The sequence below is a fragment of the Oncorhynchus gorbuscha genome, linkage group LG01 (genome assembly GCF_021184085.1).
Source record: "Oncorhynchus gorbuscha isolate QuinsamMale2020 ecotype Even-year linkage group LG01, OgorEven_v1.0, whole genome shotgun sequence".
Taxonomy (NCBI): Eukaryota; Metazoa; Chordata; class Actinopteri; order Salmoniformes; family Salmonidae; genus Oncorhynchus; species Oncorhynchus gorbuscha.
The window spans coordinates 88,892,605-88,910,382 of record NC_060173.1 but is presented as its reverse complement, the minus strand read 5'-3'; the positions used below and the strand labels follow the sequence as shown (position 1 = coordinate 88,910,382).

The 17,778-nt window shown below is 43.4% G+C and overlaps 1 protein-coding gene across 3 annotated transcripts in view; it reads left to right on the top strand.

The window, feature by feature from the left end:
- si:dkey-100n23.5 (cyclic AMP receptor-like protein A) overlaps positions 1-17,778 on the top strand; it is a 117,109-nt gene that overhangs the window by 10,868 nt on the left and 88,463 nt on the right. For all 3 annotated transcript variants that reach the window (XM_046364775.1, XM_046364783.1, XM_046364793.1), the window contains exons 2-8: positions 1,874-1,926; positions 4,839-4,893; positions 8,641-8,697; positions 8,806-8,866; positions 13,989-14,076; positions 16,533-16,622; positions 17,150-17,188. In XM_046364775.1, coding sequence (XP_046220731.1) covers positions 1,874-1,926; positions 4,839-4,893; positions 8,641-8,697; positions 8,806-8,866; positions 13,989-14,076; positions 16,533-16,622; positions 17,150-17,188 — 443 coding nt within the window. The remainder of the gene's footprint in view (positions 1-1,873; positions 1,927-4,838; positions 4,894-8,640; positions 8,698-8,805; positions 8,867-13,988; positions 14,077-16,532; positions 16,623-17,149; positions 17,189-17,778) is intronic.

Below are 17,778 nucleotides of genomic sequence, written 5' to 3'. Positions count from 1 at the left end.
CCGTAACATTTATGGGGGGCGATTTAAGGAAGACATCCTCTTCTGCAAACCACTGGAAACGAGGACAACAGGAGAGGATATTTTTAAAGTACTGGACAGTTTTGTGACATCAAATGGATGTGTTGGTATTTGTACTGATGGTGCAAAATCCATGACAGGAAGACATAGTGGAGTGGTAACGCATGTGCAAGCAGTTGTTTCACTTTGGTACGCTGCAGCATCCACCGAGAGGCTCTTGCTGCCAAGGGAATGCCTGACAGCTTGAAAGATGTTTTGGACACTACATTGAAAATGGTTAACTATGTTAAAACAAGGCCCCTGAACTCTCGTGTGTTTTCTGCACTACGCGATGATATGGGCAGCAACCATGTAACGCTTTTACAACAATCAGAAGTGCGCTGGTTATCAAGGGGCAAAGTATTGATGTGTTCTTTTTAATTGAGAGACGAACTTAACGTTTTCTTTACTGACCATATTTTTCACTTGTCTGACCGCTTGCATGATGACGAGTTTCTCACACGACTGGCCTGTCTGGGTGATGTTTTTTCTCGCCTGAATGATCTGAGTCTAGGATTACAGGGACTCTCCCCAACTATATTCAATGTACGGGACAAAATTGATGCTGTGATTAAGAGCTCTTTTCTGTCTACATTAACAAGGACAACACACAGGTCTTTCCATCATTGTATGATTTTTTTGTGTGCAAATGAACTCAAGCTTACGGACAATGTCAAATGTGATATAGCAAAGCTTCTGGGTGAGTTGGGTGTGCAATTACACAGGTACTTTCCCAAAACGAATTGAATCAGAAGCCACTGCCAGATTTCTGGATAGTGCTACGCTCAGAGTATTCTGTCTTGGCAAATTGCGCTTTCAGGACACTGATGCCTTTTGCAACCACGTACCTATGTGAGAGTGGATTCTCGGCCCTCACTAGCATGAAAACTAAATACAGGCACAGACTGTGTGTGGAAAATGATTTAAGACTGAAATTCTCTCCAATACAACCCAACATTGCAGAGTTACATGTATCCTTTCAAGCACACCCTTCTCATTAACCTGTGGTGAGTTATTCACTATTTTTTTATGACCAAATAAAGTTTTACACATAAGATGGATAAATAAAGAGCAAAATTGTTGATTTATTGTTATATTATTATTTGTGCCCTGGTCCTATAAGAGCTCTTTGTCATTTCCCACGAGCTGTGTTGTGACAAAAACTCAAAGCTGGAGGTTGAATGTTTGAAGGGGAATGGGACTATAAAAAGTTTGGGAACCACTGCTCTACACTATACTTAATTGTTTGTCACAAACTGAAATTTGGCAAACTATTTGAATTTTAGCAACCAGGAAACGGCGGGGTGATGTATGCATAGTGTATCTTTTAAAGTTCTGTTTGTAATTGTACTTCTTTTTGCACTAAAGATGGTGATGTGGCAATAATACACATTTACAATAGGCCTAAATCTAAAAATAATACAGCCAAATGATATACATATTTTTAATAGAAGTCATTTTGAAGTAAAATATATCAACATAGCTATTGTAGTAGGTCAAAGCTGGGTGCTGGAAATTCTTGGTATAGCATTGGTGGAATAGACATTGTGGTGCTCATGTGAATTTGCTTTCTTTTTCAGCTTCAGACCAATGCCTACTTCTCACTTAAAACATTGTTTTTAGTTTTTAGTTTCCATGGTTTTTACACCAGAATGTTATTTTCTGTTAAAGAGGAATGGCAGCCACTGATTTGTCTTAGTTTTTTGACTTCCTATTAACACACAGGCTAATTGTAGTAAATACCAGGTTTCAAAAATCCCACCTGAAACAGGATGGTAAAATAAAGCCATAACGAATGTTGTGTTCCCCTCCACAGGTGGTGATTCTCACAGTGAAGCGAGCCACAGGCACCTTCTCACTGATAGGATGGTGAGTATTAGTTCAACCACCTTTTACATTATTACCCAATTAATCGAAGAGATTTTAATTAAGATAATAAACCGATTGACATCTCTTAGCTTTGTTTCAAAGTAGCGTTCTTCAATCCTGGGGGACCTACATTGTCTGTAGGCCTCAGTTCCATCCCGGTCCTCACTAGGCTTGGGCGATATACCATTTATACCATATACCAGGGTATTTCAAAATACCAATGGTGTGTTTTCAGTACCGGTGGGGTTGTGGGCACTCCCGCCTCGCAGAGGTGAGTTAAGTTAAGTATAACTATAACACATCTAAGAGGTGTCAAATATATTATATCCAGATCAGGGCTCCAGCTATGTATTTGGTTTGATATCTTGCTCGCTAGATGTCAAGATCAAGCTTCTTGCTTACAACAGAGACATTCAGTCCCCTCCTGGAACAAGATTCCTGTTGTGTGTTTAAAAAAATATAGAATTTGAAATACTGCCCCTTGTGTGCACTTCCAGTAATACCGTATACCCCAGTATGGTACAGAAACGGTATGAGGTATGAAAATCTGGATGCCGCCCAACCCTAGTACTCACACACCTGATTCAATTAAATCATTGTCATGTCTTCAAGCCTTTGATTAGCGGAATTAGGTGTGTTAGTGCTGGGTTAAAGCAAAAGCCTGGACACCCTGTGGTTTTTCAGGACCAGGGTTAAAGAACCCTTTGTTAAAAGATTTGTCTGGCCTTAATTCTGCTATTCACTTATGACGTGATGAAGCAGGGAAGAGTGGAATCTTTAGTTGGTGGCTGGGTTAGGATCAGGGGTCAAGGGTAGCGGATTATTGCACTGGAAAATAATCAGATCAAGGATATGTATAAACGTTTTATTGCGGACACTATGTATTGCGGACGCTATGTATTGCGGACGCTATGTATTGCAGATGCGATGTATTGGCCATTGAGAGGCTTTGAAGATACCTGTCAGCCATATTGGCTGGAGCAGTCCTCCATAGGAATGAATGGAATTCTACAGTATTTCAGTTAAATGTTTCAAGGATGAAATTACATGTATTTCATATTTTTTTTTGTAGTGAGGACAGTAAGATTAGTATTGTCAACAACAACAACAAAAAAGTACTTCAATAATAAATGTATTTCATGTTTTTATTTTATTTGAATGTTTAGCTCAGATAATATACTTTAAAAGTACGCGTCATGATGTGTGTAATATAATAAATGTGGCAAACAAATGTAGCCATTAATAAATGCATTTCTATAGCTTCCAAAATCTTTTACAATGGACGAGGAGTACCAAAATGGCTTCGCAATGGTTTTAATATAGTGGCCCTGGTCAGACATCTAGGGTTTATATACTGAACTAAAATATAAACGCAACATGCAACCATTTCAAAGATTTTACTGAGTTAAGGTTCATATAAGGATATCAGTCAATTGAAATAAAGTCATTAGGCCTTAATCTATGGATTTCACATGACTGGGAATACAGATCTGCATCTGTTGGTCACAGATAAAAGGTAGGGGCGTGGCTCAGAAAACCAGTCTGTATCTGGTGGGACCACCATTTGCTTCGTGCAGCACGACACATTTCCTTCACATAGAGTTGATCAGGATGTTGATTGTGGCCTGTGGAATGTTCTCCCACTGGAACACGCTGTGGTGCGTGGAGATCAAGAGCATCCAGAACATGCTCAGTGGGTGACATGTCTGAGTGAGTATATAGGCCATGGAAGAACTGGGACATTTTCAGCTTCCAGGAATTGTGTACAGATCCTTGAGACATGGGGCCGTGCGTTATCATGCTGAAACATGAGGTGATGGCAGCGGATAAATGGCACAACAATGGGCCTCAGGATCTCGTCACTGTATCAATAAAATGCAATTGTGGTCTTTGTCCGTACCTTATGCATGCCCATACCATAACCGCACACCGCTCACCCACACGACACCATACACGCTGTCTGCCATCTGACCGGTACAGTTGAAATCGTAGATTCATCCATGAAGAGCACACTTTTCCAGTGTACCAGTGTCCATCGAAGGTGAGCATTTGCCCACTGAAGTCAGTTAGGATGCAGAACTGCAGTCAGGTCAATCCCCTGGTGAGGACGACCAGCACACAGATGAGCTTCCCTGAGACAGTTTCTGACAGTTTGTGCAGAAAATCTTCGGTTGTGCAAACCCACAGTTTCATCAGCGGTCCGGGTGGTTGGTGTAAGGCAATGCCACAGGTGAAGAAGCCGGATGTGGAGGTCCTGGGCTGGCATGGTTCGACGTGGTCTGCGGTTGTGAGGCCGGTTGAGCGTACTGCCAAATTCTCAACAACAAAAAACGTTGGAGGCGGCTTATGGAAGAGAAATTCTCTGGCAAAAGCTTTGGTGGACATTCCTGCAGTCAGCATGCTAATTGCACGCTGCCTCAAAACCTTGAGACATCTGTGGCGTTGTGTTGTGACTAAACTGCACATTTTAGAGTGGCCTTTTATTGTCCCCAGCACAAGGTGCACTTGTGTAATGATCATGCTGTTTAATGTGCTTATTGATTAGCCACACCTGTCAGGTGAATTGATTATTTTAACAAAGGAGAAGTGCTCACTAACAGGGAAGTAAACATTTGTGCACAAAATTTGAGCGCTATAAGCTTTTGTGCGTATGGAAACATTCTGGGATCTTTTTATTTCAGCTCATGAAACATGGGACCAACACTTTACATTTATATTTTTGTTCAATATACATCATTGATGTAGATCGGCAGGAAGTGCACTGCTCTTTCATTTCAATATATATCATAGCTATACCCAGCCTTACTGAGTTATATAGGAAGGTAAGCCAAAACTAAACAGGAATATTGAAAGAATACAGAGCTATGTGGGAATGTGTCATATGAACAATTGTCTCATTACTCTCTCCTCAGCTTTTTCATGCTGTTTGTAATCTGGCTTCTCCGCCGGTATCACTCCTTGGCCCAGGTAATTTGTGTGTGTGTTTCTGTCTGTGTGTGCTTTGAAGTGCATCAGAATGCTTACTTCTGTGCCATAGCAAGTCTGTTTGATTAGGCTACTCATGACAAATTACAGTGTCATTGAAATGTACAAATTTATCAATTATGGCTCATGGTCTGTATCTGAAAGTGATTAAATGCTTGTGTTTTTCCCTGTCCAATTAAAGTGAAAAATCGTTCTACACCTGTGAATCTGCACCTAATAGTTTTAAGGCTCCTACTGTACTCGTCCATCCAACTACAGCCAACTCAACGGTGTATGGGCGGTTGTTCTAAGAATCTTCCCGGTGTGTAGTCTCAGTTGTTTGCCACTGGACATATTTACACATAGTTGGTCCCAATTCAACATGAAGAATGGGCCACGGCTAGTTAGTCTGAGTTATGAAGAAACAACTCAACTCATCGCTATTTAGGTGGCTGTAGTTGAGTATATGTGTAGATGCCTTAAGGCCACATTTCAGCAATGTTTAAACTAACATGACCTTTCTCTTTTTCAATTTCAAGAGATAATGTTGTTTGTATGTATGGGGTGTGGGGGTCTTAGTGTGTGGGGGTCTTAGTGTATTTGTGCACGTGCGGGCATACGGTGCATTCGGAAAGTATTCAGACCCCTTGACTTTCCCACATTTTGGTTATGTATTCTAAAATTACGTTATTCTAAAATTGATGAGGATATGGTTTAATTCATCTACACACAATACCCCATAATCACAAAGCGAAAACAGGTTTTTAGAAATGTTTGCAAATGTATTAAATAAAAAACAGACCTTATTTACATAAATATTCAGACCCTTTGCCATGAGACTAAAATTGAGCTCAGGTGCATCCTGTTTGCATTGATCATACTTGAGATGTTTCTGCAACTTGATTGGAGTCCACCTGTGGTAATCAATTGATTGGACAGGATCTGGATAGGCACACACCTGTCTATATAAGGTCCCACAGTTGACAGTGCATGCAACGCTCGAAAGCCATGCGTCCTCCAAAACACGACCCGCCAAGCTACACTGCTTCTTGACACACAGCTCGCTTAAACCGGAAGCCAGCCACACCAATGTGTTGGAGGAAACACTGTACAGCTGGTGACTGAAGTCAGCGTGCATGCACCCGGACGCAAGGAGTCACTACAGCGCAATGGGACAAGGACATCCCTCAAACTGAGCAATTGGGGGAGAAGAGCCTTGGTCAGGGAGGTGACCAAGAACCCGATGGTCACTCTGACAGAGCTCTGGAGTTTCTCTGTGGAGATGAGAGAACCTTCCAGAAGGACAACCACCTCTGCAGCACTCCCCCAATCAGGCATTTATTGTAGAGTGACCAGACAGAAGCCACTCTTTAGTAAAAGGCACATGACAGCTCGCTTGGAGTTTTCCAAAAGGCACCTAAAGGACTCTCAGACCATGAGAAACAAAATTCTCTGGTTTGATGAAACCAAGATTGACCTCTTTGACCCCGAATGCCAAGTGTCACGTCTGGATCCTGCTCCAGAGCACTCAGGACCTCAGACTGGGACAGCTTTGTCTATGACACTATGACACTGACCGATTCTATTACCCTTGGACCTGTACCTTACCCCTCTACCCCCACTTCCTCTCCCTCTCTCACACCAGAACAGAAAGTTGTTTTACACTTTGTCATGTTTATTAAAGGAACCAGTCAGACTGTGTGAGAGGCTATGAGCAGTGGGTGTAGGGCTGTGGCGGTCACAACATTTTCGTCAGCCGGTGATTGTCAAGCAAATAACTGTCGGTCTCATGGTAATTGACCGTTAATTAACATAAACACATTTTAGTTAAACAATTTAAAGGCAATGCTACCAAATACTAATTGAGTGTATGTCAACTTCTGACCCACTGGGAATGTGATGAAAGAAATAAAAGCTGAAAGAAATAATTCTATCTGCTATTCTGACATTTCACATTCTTAAAATAAAGTGGTGATCCTAACTGACCTAAGACAGGGCATTTTGACTAGGATTAAATGTCAGGAATTGTGACAAAACTGAGTTTAAATGTATTTGGATAAGGTGTATGTAAACCTCCGACTTCAACTGTACATGTCACTCCCTTTGATTCCTTCCCCAGGTGTTATTGTTTCACTTTTATGTTTGTGCATTGTTCGTGTTTCTTGTTTTGAATTATGTTGCGTTTATTTATTTAAAAAACTACTTCCTGAACTTGCTTCCCGACTTTCAGCGCACATTTTTACACTACTGACCAGCAGCAGCATCAGTGCTTGGAGAAGCATAATTACCGTGACTAAGCTGTCATTTGGAAGTTGACTGCCTTCATGACTCGTAACGACCAGTGTGGCGGTAATGCGGTCACCGCAACAGCCCTATGTATGTGCCAGGGTTTCCGTTAACCAGTGGGCCAGCTTTTGGCCCATAAATAATTGAAACGCTGATAAATAACATTTGCACCGGCCACTTGTTTGTGAGAAGTAGAAAAAACATCTCATTGCGAATAATGCTTTTTAGCCTATTCATTGATGGAAATACCTGTAGAAGTAAATACATTTGACTGGTCATACTTATCGGTCTATACATTCATTTGCATAATTTATTGGAATTAAATTAGCGCGTGTGTCACAGTATATATATGTGTCTTATTTATCACACGAATACAGCGTACGGATACAGAGCCTTTGAGCGGAAAATCTGTCAGACAGCGCGAGAGCTGCTGTGTCAGCATCTCAAATGGCAACGGAAGGCAAGTTTCATCAGTTCGTGACACCACCTTGCAGTCAGCTGGAGGCAGTAGACTGTGCATTTTGAAAACATATACTTAATTGTTTGAAACCTGAACATTGTATGAGGCATGTCTTACGTTGCTTCAAAGTAACCTGTTAGATCTCCTCTCATTCTACATTTCTAACGGACATTTTCATCTCTGTCACATGAAACAACTCGCATGTGCGGTGCTCTTTAGATAAGTGTTTTCCAGCTAATTGCATTATGAAATGAACATTCGCACGTAGAGTACTGCCTTGTGCGCATCGCTTATGATGTGAAGAAATAATTAAAATTATTATTAATAATTTTAAGCAAAACATTCTGATCTATTGCACAGGCTCATTGCTTTTTATTTTCCCATAGTCTGTTTGAATAGGCTATTTCTTTCTCGACAAGCTGACCAATCGAATATGTAAACCTTTCTCCTCTGGGGATAGTAGATTAACAGGCTGGTGATGTTGCTGTTGGTTACTGGTCTTGTTGTCTGAGAAAAAGTAAATGTGGACAGTTATTCTAACATCTTCAAAGTGCACATCTGAATTCAGTAAGAAGGACTGCATATCGTTGCATCCTCGACTTGCATGTTCTGTTAATATGAATTACTATAATCTAAATGTGATTTCTGTCATTCTGAGCACCATGGGTGGACGCCCTAATCAGGTTATGCACCTCATGCATATGGGTCATATGTCGCAAATGTCCAGTAAATTCAAATGGTTTCTGTCAAATGTCCGACCACATTGACCTAACATAAACCCTGGTGTGTGTGTGTATAAATGTATGTGGTTGTGTCTGTGTGTGCGTGCGTGCTGTGAGTAATGAGATTAGCGTGGGACGGCCTGGACCTGGGGATCGATCCCCAAGACAACCCCAGACCACAGGATAAGTGGACCATCTGGCCTCTCTCACTTTATCTCTCTCCTTCCCTCTCTCCATTTATCTCTCTTTGTACTATCTCTGTCTCTCTCTGTCTCTCTACAGAAGATGATTTGCAGTCTGACAGTTGCGGCCTTCTTTGACAGTGTAGCGTATGTCATCGTGAGTCACTGTCACCACACACACACACGTTCCCATAAGCACATGCATACCGAGAGCTACAGAGGTACCTCTTCCCTGTTTTCTTGTCTCCTCTCTCTCCTTCCTCAGGGTGATACCCATCCAGAGGGGAGTCTGTGTAACTTCCAGGCCTGGTGGCTCACTTATTTTGGTAAGATTCCCCTTGATCCCTCACATACATTACCCCTCACCTGTCCATACATATCCCTTACAAATGCCTTCCCTACAGCTCACATCACCTTCTGACTCTTGATGTTGACTGAGCTCCCAATATACTGCTTCTCACCAAGCTTTCTTTATCATCAATGTCTGACTCTCTCAACCTCGTCCAAAATTACTAATCAAGTCTAACTTACTGATGACTTTCTAAGATACTGGAGCTGGTTTCACCATGTGGCTGTAAAAAAGCTGGCCTTAAATGCTAGGTTGGGCGTAGCTACGTGCGACTTCTGGATCAGAATTTACACCTGGTTCACCAACCAAAAAGAAGACTAGTCGTAGCTAAGTCCAGCGTAAGCGATGCGCGTTCATGAGATTTGATGCTTGATAATGATGGTTGCTAGGAAGTGCCCGTTAGGCTGTTACTGTTACCATCCTCGTGGCAGTCCTAAATTTTGCGAGGCATGTCACTTCGCCAAGCACACCACTAAGCCTGCACATTTTCTTAACCACAACTGAATGGATCAATAAATAATTACTGTGGAAATATCAGTGAATGACAAAATTATTGAAATTAAAGAGTAGGCTAATGCCATTAAATGCATTTATGAAATTGTTGCTTACTGAAACTCCCAAAGCAATCCAACCTTTTGAAAGAATTTCAAGCAGTAGAGGTGTCTGGTCAGCTATAATTTCAGCACCTCGTTGCTTTGAGACAAGCATGGTGTATCGTCTTGATAAATCAATGTCAGATTTGATTTGTTCATCACTGAATCTCCATTTGGATATTTGGTTACAATTAGGTTGGGAAATGTTAACTATACTGAGGTGAGTGTTCATAATGATAATCTTTAGTCTAGCTAGTTTGCTCATCTATTAGCACTGATCAGAACGTGTTATGTAGCCCAGAATAACAAGTGGATTATCTTGCTCTTCACTCACATAGTAGCCTATATCCCAACCAAAAGCCTCAGGCTTGTCTGATAATCAGTCAATGTGATTTCGTTTCACTGAATCTCTGTCTCTATATTTGGTTATTTGATCTCTGGCTGGGCAAATAAGTGGTGTTGATAGCTGATCTATTCGTTTTGCTAATCTATCACTGATCAGACACATTTAGTTAAATGATAATGCCCTCAAAACCGGTGTTTGCCCGGCAATATCACTTTTATACAACGGGTTACCAACATGTAAACATGATTGACAAATGTTCATAAAAAATGTTGAACATTTGTCAATCATTTCATTCGTTCGTTCTATCGGTTCGGTTGCCAGAGACAGGACCCAGTCGTTCAGTCTTTTTGTTTGTTCTGTATCTATGGACGTGACCCAGTCGTTTGTTCTAAATGTTCCATTTCCATACTGGCTGGCAACGTTCTTATCCCTTGCTTGCTAGCTAGCCAACTATGGCTAATTGAGTCACGTCAAACATTGCAGACAGAATAACAACAAAGTAGATGCATTTGCATTTGTTTAAGCTGTTTGCTAGTTACATGTATTTGGATACATCCATGACAATGAGCTAATGATGTGTGATTCCACCTGGCATAGAAGATGTGCTCTCTCGTCAGGACACTGTTGTTCAGAGGAGCTAGCCAACAACACGGCTAACACAATCACTTCAAACTGAAGCTGGAAAGACAACAAACTAGCTGCACTTTGTCACGTTTGACCTGTTTTCTATTGATAGTGCTTTGTATTTATCCATGAAAATGATGCTGATTCATGTGTCCGACTGGCTGAGAAAAGCTGCCTGCCTGTCTGTCTCATCCCGACACGTTGTTTACTATGGGACAACTGTAGATCAAATGTGAATGTTGCAAATGTCAGAGAGACAGACAGCAAGGTTTATACAGATCTCTGCTGTTGACAACTACATGTTAGTCTAACAGAAATGTGAGATAATGTCTAGATTATTTTTATAGCGGAGATGATTTATTTTGCTATTGACTCGCGCGTAGGCAACACAAAAAGCCCGCGGAAGTTGTGAAATATGAACACGAGACTCATATCCTTTTGAACATATAGATTGCTATTATTTTCTGTGCGCATCATGATGAAGATGGTCCCAATTTAAAAGCATACACCTGTTCTCTACAATTTAAAACCCTACGCCTGCCCTTAGCTACACAGCTATAGAAGGGCTTACTCCCAGGGGGAGGTCCTTTTTAAACTAACAAGATATGTGAAGTAAGATCTATCTGCCTTTCCGATGACCTTCTAAGTCACTGAAAACCTTCTCCTGATTTAGGCTTAACTTCCCCTTACTCTGGACCTCAGGACTTTTGTCACTCAGGTGTCACCTGTGAAACACAGCAGACTGTTCAGTGCACTAAACACTGGTCTTCTCTGGCCTATCGGCTACAGAGCCTGCAGGGCTGGGACACACACACACACACACACACACACACACACACACACACACACACACACACACACACACACACACACACACACACACACACACACACACACACACACACACACACACACACACACACACACACACACACACACACACACGCACACACGCACACACACGTACACACGTGTAAACACACACGCAGCCTACAGGGCTGACTGGGGGAAGGGCAGTGAACTACAGCGGCGGGGTCAGTGGCTCTATGTCAGTTATGTTCATTATGAAGGGAGAGAGAGGAAGGTAGGGAGAGAGAGGAGGGATGGGGGGCCAGTGATCGAGAGGGAGAGAAGTGGAGGATATGGGGAGAGTGCAAAACGGCAAAAGAGAGTGAAGTAAACATGAAGTGAGCTATGCCAACAGTCAGTGGGAGAAGAGGTGACAGAGAAAAGGGGCCAGAGAGGACATTAAAGTATAGAACTCCCCTGATGGAGAGAGTGTGTGTTCCCCCTCTCTCTTAGCAACAGCAGGTATTAATGCCCTCTATTCCTGTAGAGAGTGATGCAACTGGGAAAGAGATTAATGATAGGAGAAAGGAAGTTCCTCCTTAATGACACACAGACACGGTATTGTTGATGTACAGGACGTGTGTGTGATTAAGCCAAGGTGTGTGTGATTATTTAAGGTGTACTGTACAGTGGGGCAAAAAAAGTATTTAGTCAGCCACCAATTGTGCAAGTTCTCCCACTTAAAAACATGAGAGGCCTGTAATTTTCATCATAGGTACACTTCAACTATGACAGACAAAATGAGGAAAAATAATCCAGAAAATCACATTGTAGGATTTTTAATGAATTTATTTGCAAATTATGGTGGAAAATAAGCATTTGGTCACCTACAAACGAGCAAGATTTCTGTAACTTCTTCTTTAAGAGGCTCCTCTGTCCTCCACTCGTTACCTGTATTAATGGCACCTGTTTGAATTTATCAGTATAAAAGACACCTGTCCACAACCTCAAACAGTCACTCCAAACTCCACTATGGCCAAGACCAAAGAGCTGTCAAAGGACACCAGAAACAAAATTGTAGACCTGCACCAGGCTGGGAAGACTGAATCTGCAATAGGTAAGCAGCTTGGTTTGAAGAAATCAACCGTGGGAGCAATTATTAGGAAATGGAAGACATACAAGATCACTGATAATCTCCCTCGATCTGGGGCTCCACGCAAGATCTCACCCCGTGGGGTCAAAATGATCACAAGAACTGTGAGCAAAAATCCCAGAACCACACGGGGGGACCTAGTGAATGACCTGCAGAGAGCTGGGACCAAAGTAACAAAGCCTACCATCAGTAACACACTACGCCGTCAGGGACTCAAATCCTGCAGTGCCAGTACATGTCCAGGCCCATCTGAAGTTTGCTAGAGAGCATTTGAATGATCCAGAAGAAGATTGGGAGAATGTCATATGGTCAAATGAAACCAAAATATAACTTTTTGGTAAAAACTCAACTCGTCGTGTTTGGAGGACAAAGAATGCTGAGTTGCATCCAAAGAACACCATACCTACTGTGAAGCATGGGGGTGGAAACATCATGCTTTGGGGCTGTTTTTCTGCAAAGGGACCAGGACGACTAGCAGGGTAGCCTAGTGGTTAGTGTTGGACTAGTAACCGGAGTTCAAACCCCCGAGCTGACAAGGTACAAATCTGTCGTCCTGCCCCTGAACAGGCAGTTAACCCACTGTTCCTAGGCCGTCATTGAAAATAAGAATGTGTTCTTAACTGACTTGCCTAGTTAAATAAAGGTTAAATAAAAAATAAACGACTGATCCGTGTAAAGGAAATAATTAAATTTGGCCATGTATCGTGAGATTTTGATTGAAAACCTCCTTCCGTCAGCAAGGGAATTGAAGATGTAACGTGGCTGGGTCTTTCAGCATGACACTGATCCCAAACACACCGCCCGTGAAACGAAGGAGAGGCTTAGTAAGAAGCATTTCAAGGTCCTCGAGTGGCCTAGCCAGTCTCCAGATCTCAACCCCATAGAACATCTTTGGAGGGTGTTGAAAGTCTGTGTTGCCCAGCAACAGCCCCAAAACATCACTGCTCTAGAGGAGATCTGCATGGGGGAATGGGCCAAAATACCAGCAACAGTGTGTGAAGACCTTGTGAATGACCTCTGTCATTGCCAACAAAGTATTGAGATAAACTTTTGTTATTGACCAAATACTTATTTTCCACCATAATTTGCAAATAAATTCATAAAAAATCCTATAATGTGATTTTATGGATTTTATTTTCTAATTTTGTCTGTCATAGTTGAAGTGTACCTAAGATGAAAATTACAGGCCTCTCATCTTTTTAAGTGGGAGAACTTGCACAATTGGTGGCTGACAAAATACTTTTTTTGCCCCACTGTATATGCTGCCTGAGCTGGAGTGTCTGTCTGCCTCTTTGTCTATCATCATAAATGGGAGAGATTACAAAACAGAAGCTTCTGCACACCATCACTCATCACTGAACACATACACACAAACACTCAACATGCATTTAGACAAAATTACAACAATCCTAGTGTGTGTGCGTGTGTGGGGGGGACTGAAACTGGGAATCCATCAATCTGACAGTTGTCCCAGCCTGTTCTGTCAAACTCTGTAAACACACACGCGCACACACACTCCCTCCCTACCTCTCTGTGTTATATATTATGCAATAGGACCTTGTTTCTTCTTCCCTCTCTCCATTCCTTCCTCCAGACTGGAGTGCCTTGGCCTGGGTGTGCCTGATCACAGTGAACCTCTACCTTAACCTGGTCAAAGAGATGAGCACCAGCCGTTTCGAGCTGTGAGTAGACTACCAACATCCACCAGCTAAAGACAGTGTGTGTGTAAGAGAGATGGACAACCAACATCCACCAGCTAAAGACAGTGTGTGTGTGTGTGTGTGTGTGTGTGTGTGTGTGTGTGTGTGTGTGTGTGTGTGTGTGTGTGTGTGTGTGTGTGTGTGTGTGTGTGTGTGTGTGTGTGTGTGTGTGTGTGTGTGTGTGCAAGAGAGATGGACAACCAATATCTATGTGAAATCGTTTGTTGACGTATGTGTGTGTGTGTGTGTGGGGGGGGGGGGGGTGTGTCTCCCTCTTTCCTCCAGGCACTAATTGAAAAAGGAGTCGTAAATCAATGCTGTGTGTTGTGATGATGCATGTGTGTGTGTTGGTGTTTCTGCATATTAATGTGTTTTCTCTTGTTTCTGTTACTCATACTCCCTTGAGGTTGAGTGCATCCGAAATGCATGTGTGGGTGTGTGCTCCTGTGAGTGTGTCTATGTGGGTGCTTGTCTGGGTGAATGCTCCTGTGAGTGTGTCTATGTGGGTGCTTGTCTGGGTGAATGCTCCTGTGAGTGCATCTATGTTTGCAGTGTGTGTGTGTGGGGGGGGGGGGGGGGGGTTAGTAGAGCACGGTGGTGTTTCTCATATTGATCAACTGTAACCCTGGTCATATAATGATGGTTTAACTCAAGAGGGGACAGTTTAATCTGTGTGTGTGTGTGTGCGTGTCCCCTCAGTGTGTGTGTGTGTGTGTGTGTGTGTGTGTCTGAGTGATGAGACAGTTTTATGACTGCTGGGTTTAGGAGCAGTGAATTCACTCACCCATCACTTTAACATCCGGACAACCACCATACCCCTAATTGGTGTGTGTGAAGTTGAGAAAGGAACAAATTAAATAGAGAATAGATAGATGAAAGTAGTGGGAGAGATGGCTTAAACAAGGGGGCACTAAAAATAGAGGACAGAGAGAGACACCAAATGAGACAAAAGTGAGGCAGGGAAACGGAAAGAGTTGATCCTCCAGAGAATATGTGAGAGAGAGAGATGTTAAGTAAGTGTGTGATAAGTGTGTGCGTTTTAGCCAGAGCGTACCAGTCCTGCTGTGCTTCATTAAGTCCATGTTTGCTGCGGACCTAGTCACCTCCCTCTTCGAGCGCTGTGTGTGTGTGTGTGTGTGTGTGTGTGTGTGTGTGTGTGTGTGTGTGTGTGTGTGTGTGTGTGTGTGTGTGTGTGTGTGTGTGTGTGTGTGTGTGTGTGTGTGTGTGTGTGTGTGTGTGTGTGTGTGTGTGTGTGAATCGATTTTCTTTGACAGACCCCCCCACACATCCAGATACTGTGTTGAGTGGCAGAACTGATTTCACTATTTGTCTCTCTCCAGATCTACTCTATATATCCATTCTCTCCCTTTCACTATTTCTCCTTCTTTACCTCTCTCTCTCTATGTCTTGCTTCTCTCTCTCTCTCTCTCTCTCTCTCTCTCTCTCTCTCTCTCTCTCTCTCTCTCTCTCTCTCTCAATGTCTTGCTCCTCTTCTTTCTTTCTCTCTCTCACTGTCTCACTGTCTCTCTGTCTCTCTGTCTCTCTGTCTCTCTGTCTCTCTGTCTCTCTGTCTCTCTGTCTCTCTCTCTCTCTCTCTCTCACTCTCTCACTCTCCCTCAGCCCAGTCACCACCCACCAATCTGTCTCTGTTAAGCTTCCTCTACAACCTGTCATTCTCTCCCTCCCTCCCTTTCCTCGATCACTCTTTATCTTCCTTCCTGTCTTTCTCTCACTCATACACTCTCTCTCTTTCACTTTTCATCTAAAGAGAGGGGAGGAGGTGATAGAGGGCTGTAAAATCAAATATGAGAGAGCCGGAGAGACAGAGCGATATGGAAACGTAGCGAGTGAGATCACATATTCTCTGGGATTTCAGACGGCCATGTAACCTGAATGAGAGCTGTCACATTCAGTGTACCAGAGCAGTATTGACCGTGTATCGAGTGTTGCAGTAGGACTGACCGCTTATTGACCGTGTCATAGTAGTCCTGACGACATATCGACCGTGTAACTGTACGGTCCATAAAGTATCGACAACACTCACTCCTTCAGCCACTGTGTCTGGACCGCAATCTGCCAGGGAGGCTCACTGAGTCATGACCACCTGAGGACCACCAGCAGACCCTGTGAGCATGCCTAGGAGACGGGCGGAGAGAGATGCTTTCCTCCCCTGTCCCGAGACACGCTGGTCTGTCTTCGTCAGTGTTCAGTGAAGCACATGGTAAAGAATGAGGGAGAATAAGAAGAAAGGGGGTTGTGGGTGTATGGGGTTGTGGGTGTATGGGGTTGTGGGTGTGCACATGTGATCAGCAACTCTATCCTCTCTCTCCACAGAGTGTACTATCCCTTAATTTGTGGCATGGCATGGAGACCATCTGGACTGTGTGTTTGTGGTCTTTCCCATTGGTATGTAATCACTGCTCTTTCTTCTCTCCCAGACTGTACCACTTGATGGCCTGGGGGGTGCCCCTGGTGATGGCCTCCCTGCCCCTGTTCAGTGGATACTACGGCCCAGCAGGAGCCTGGTGGTGACTTTCACACTCAGTTTTGTCTATTTGTTGTCATGCTAACAATGCATTTTGAATGTAGATTTCTGTTAATATTTTTGATGTCCTTTCCATTGCCTTGCGTTTTGTTCTACATCCTCCTCTGTATTCATCTGTAGTTTATAGTCATCTCTTCCTTTTTGAGGTTTCAGCATGAAACCGGATGGGTTTAAGCAAAGATGTTCCAACTAGCCTTTGATTTCACTTATCCATTATTGTTAGATTGATTGTCTTGAAGGAACAGAGGTAAGAAGGAACGGGGACAGAACCAGAGTCTCTGAGCTCCTTTCTCTTTCTAGTCTGAGATTATTAATAGCAACAGCTATGCTCCTTTCCCCACCAAATTCACAGGATTCTCTGTCTTTTTCTATCGTCCTCTCTCTCTCCCTTTGTAATCACCCTCACTCTCTCCCTGCCCCTCCCTCTCGCTCTCCCCCCTCTCTCGCTCTCCCCCCTCTCTCTCCCTGCCCCTCCCTCTCGCTCTCCCCCCTCTCTCGCTCTCTCTCTAGCTGGATCACAGGCAACCACGTAGCTTGGAGATTTGGGATGTAAGTGAAAACCTCTCAGCCATCAAAGCCAGTGCATAGAGGGAAGACTGGAGGGAGAGTGGGAGAGAGGAGGGGGCTGGTCCCTACAGAGAGAGGGGAAGGGGTTTGTATGTTCGGAGGCCAGAGGTTTTTCCTGTGTGTGTGTGCGTGTGTGTGTTCCTTCCTGTACATGTCTGTGTTTCTTCAGAATGTTATGAAGGATCACGTCTCCCCAAGCCTGGATATGACCTGCCAATCACTTAGCGTAGCCAGACATTCACTTATCAAGCCAGGCAATCATGCTAGCGCTCGCAGCATCAGTGAGGAATCAATCTCTCTAACCGCACGCACGCACACATACACCGCACACACACACACCATACACACATACACACACACACTCTTCTCGATCAATGCAGACAGCAGTACTAGCACTCCGTCTCTCTGTCTTTTATCAGCCCCCTCCTCCCCCTCCTAGTTTCCATAGCGCCGTGGGTCGCCTGGGGGACGGGCTGCTTAGAGGATCTGGGAATCTTCATTAAGTCTAATTACATCAAACGAGACGAGAGATTAGAGGCCCGGACGAAGCACGTCAGACAAACACACACACT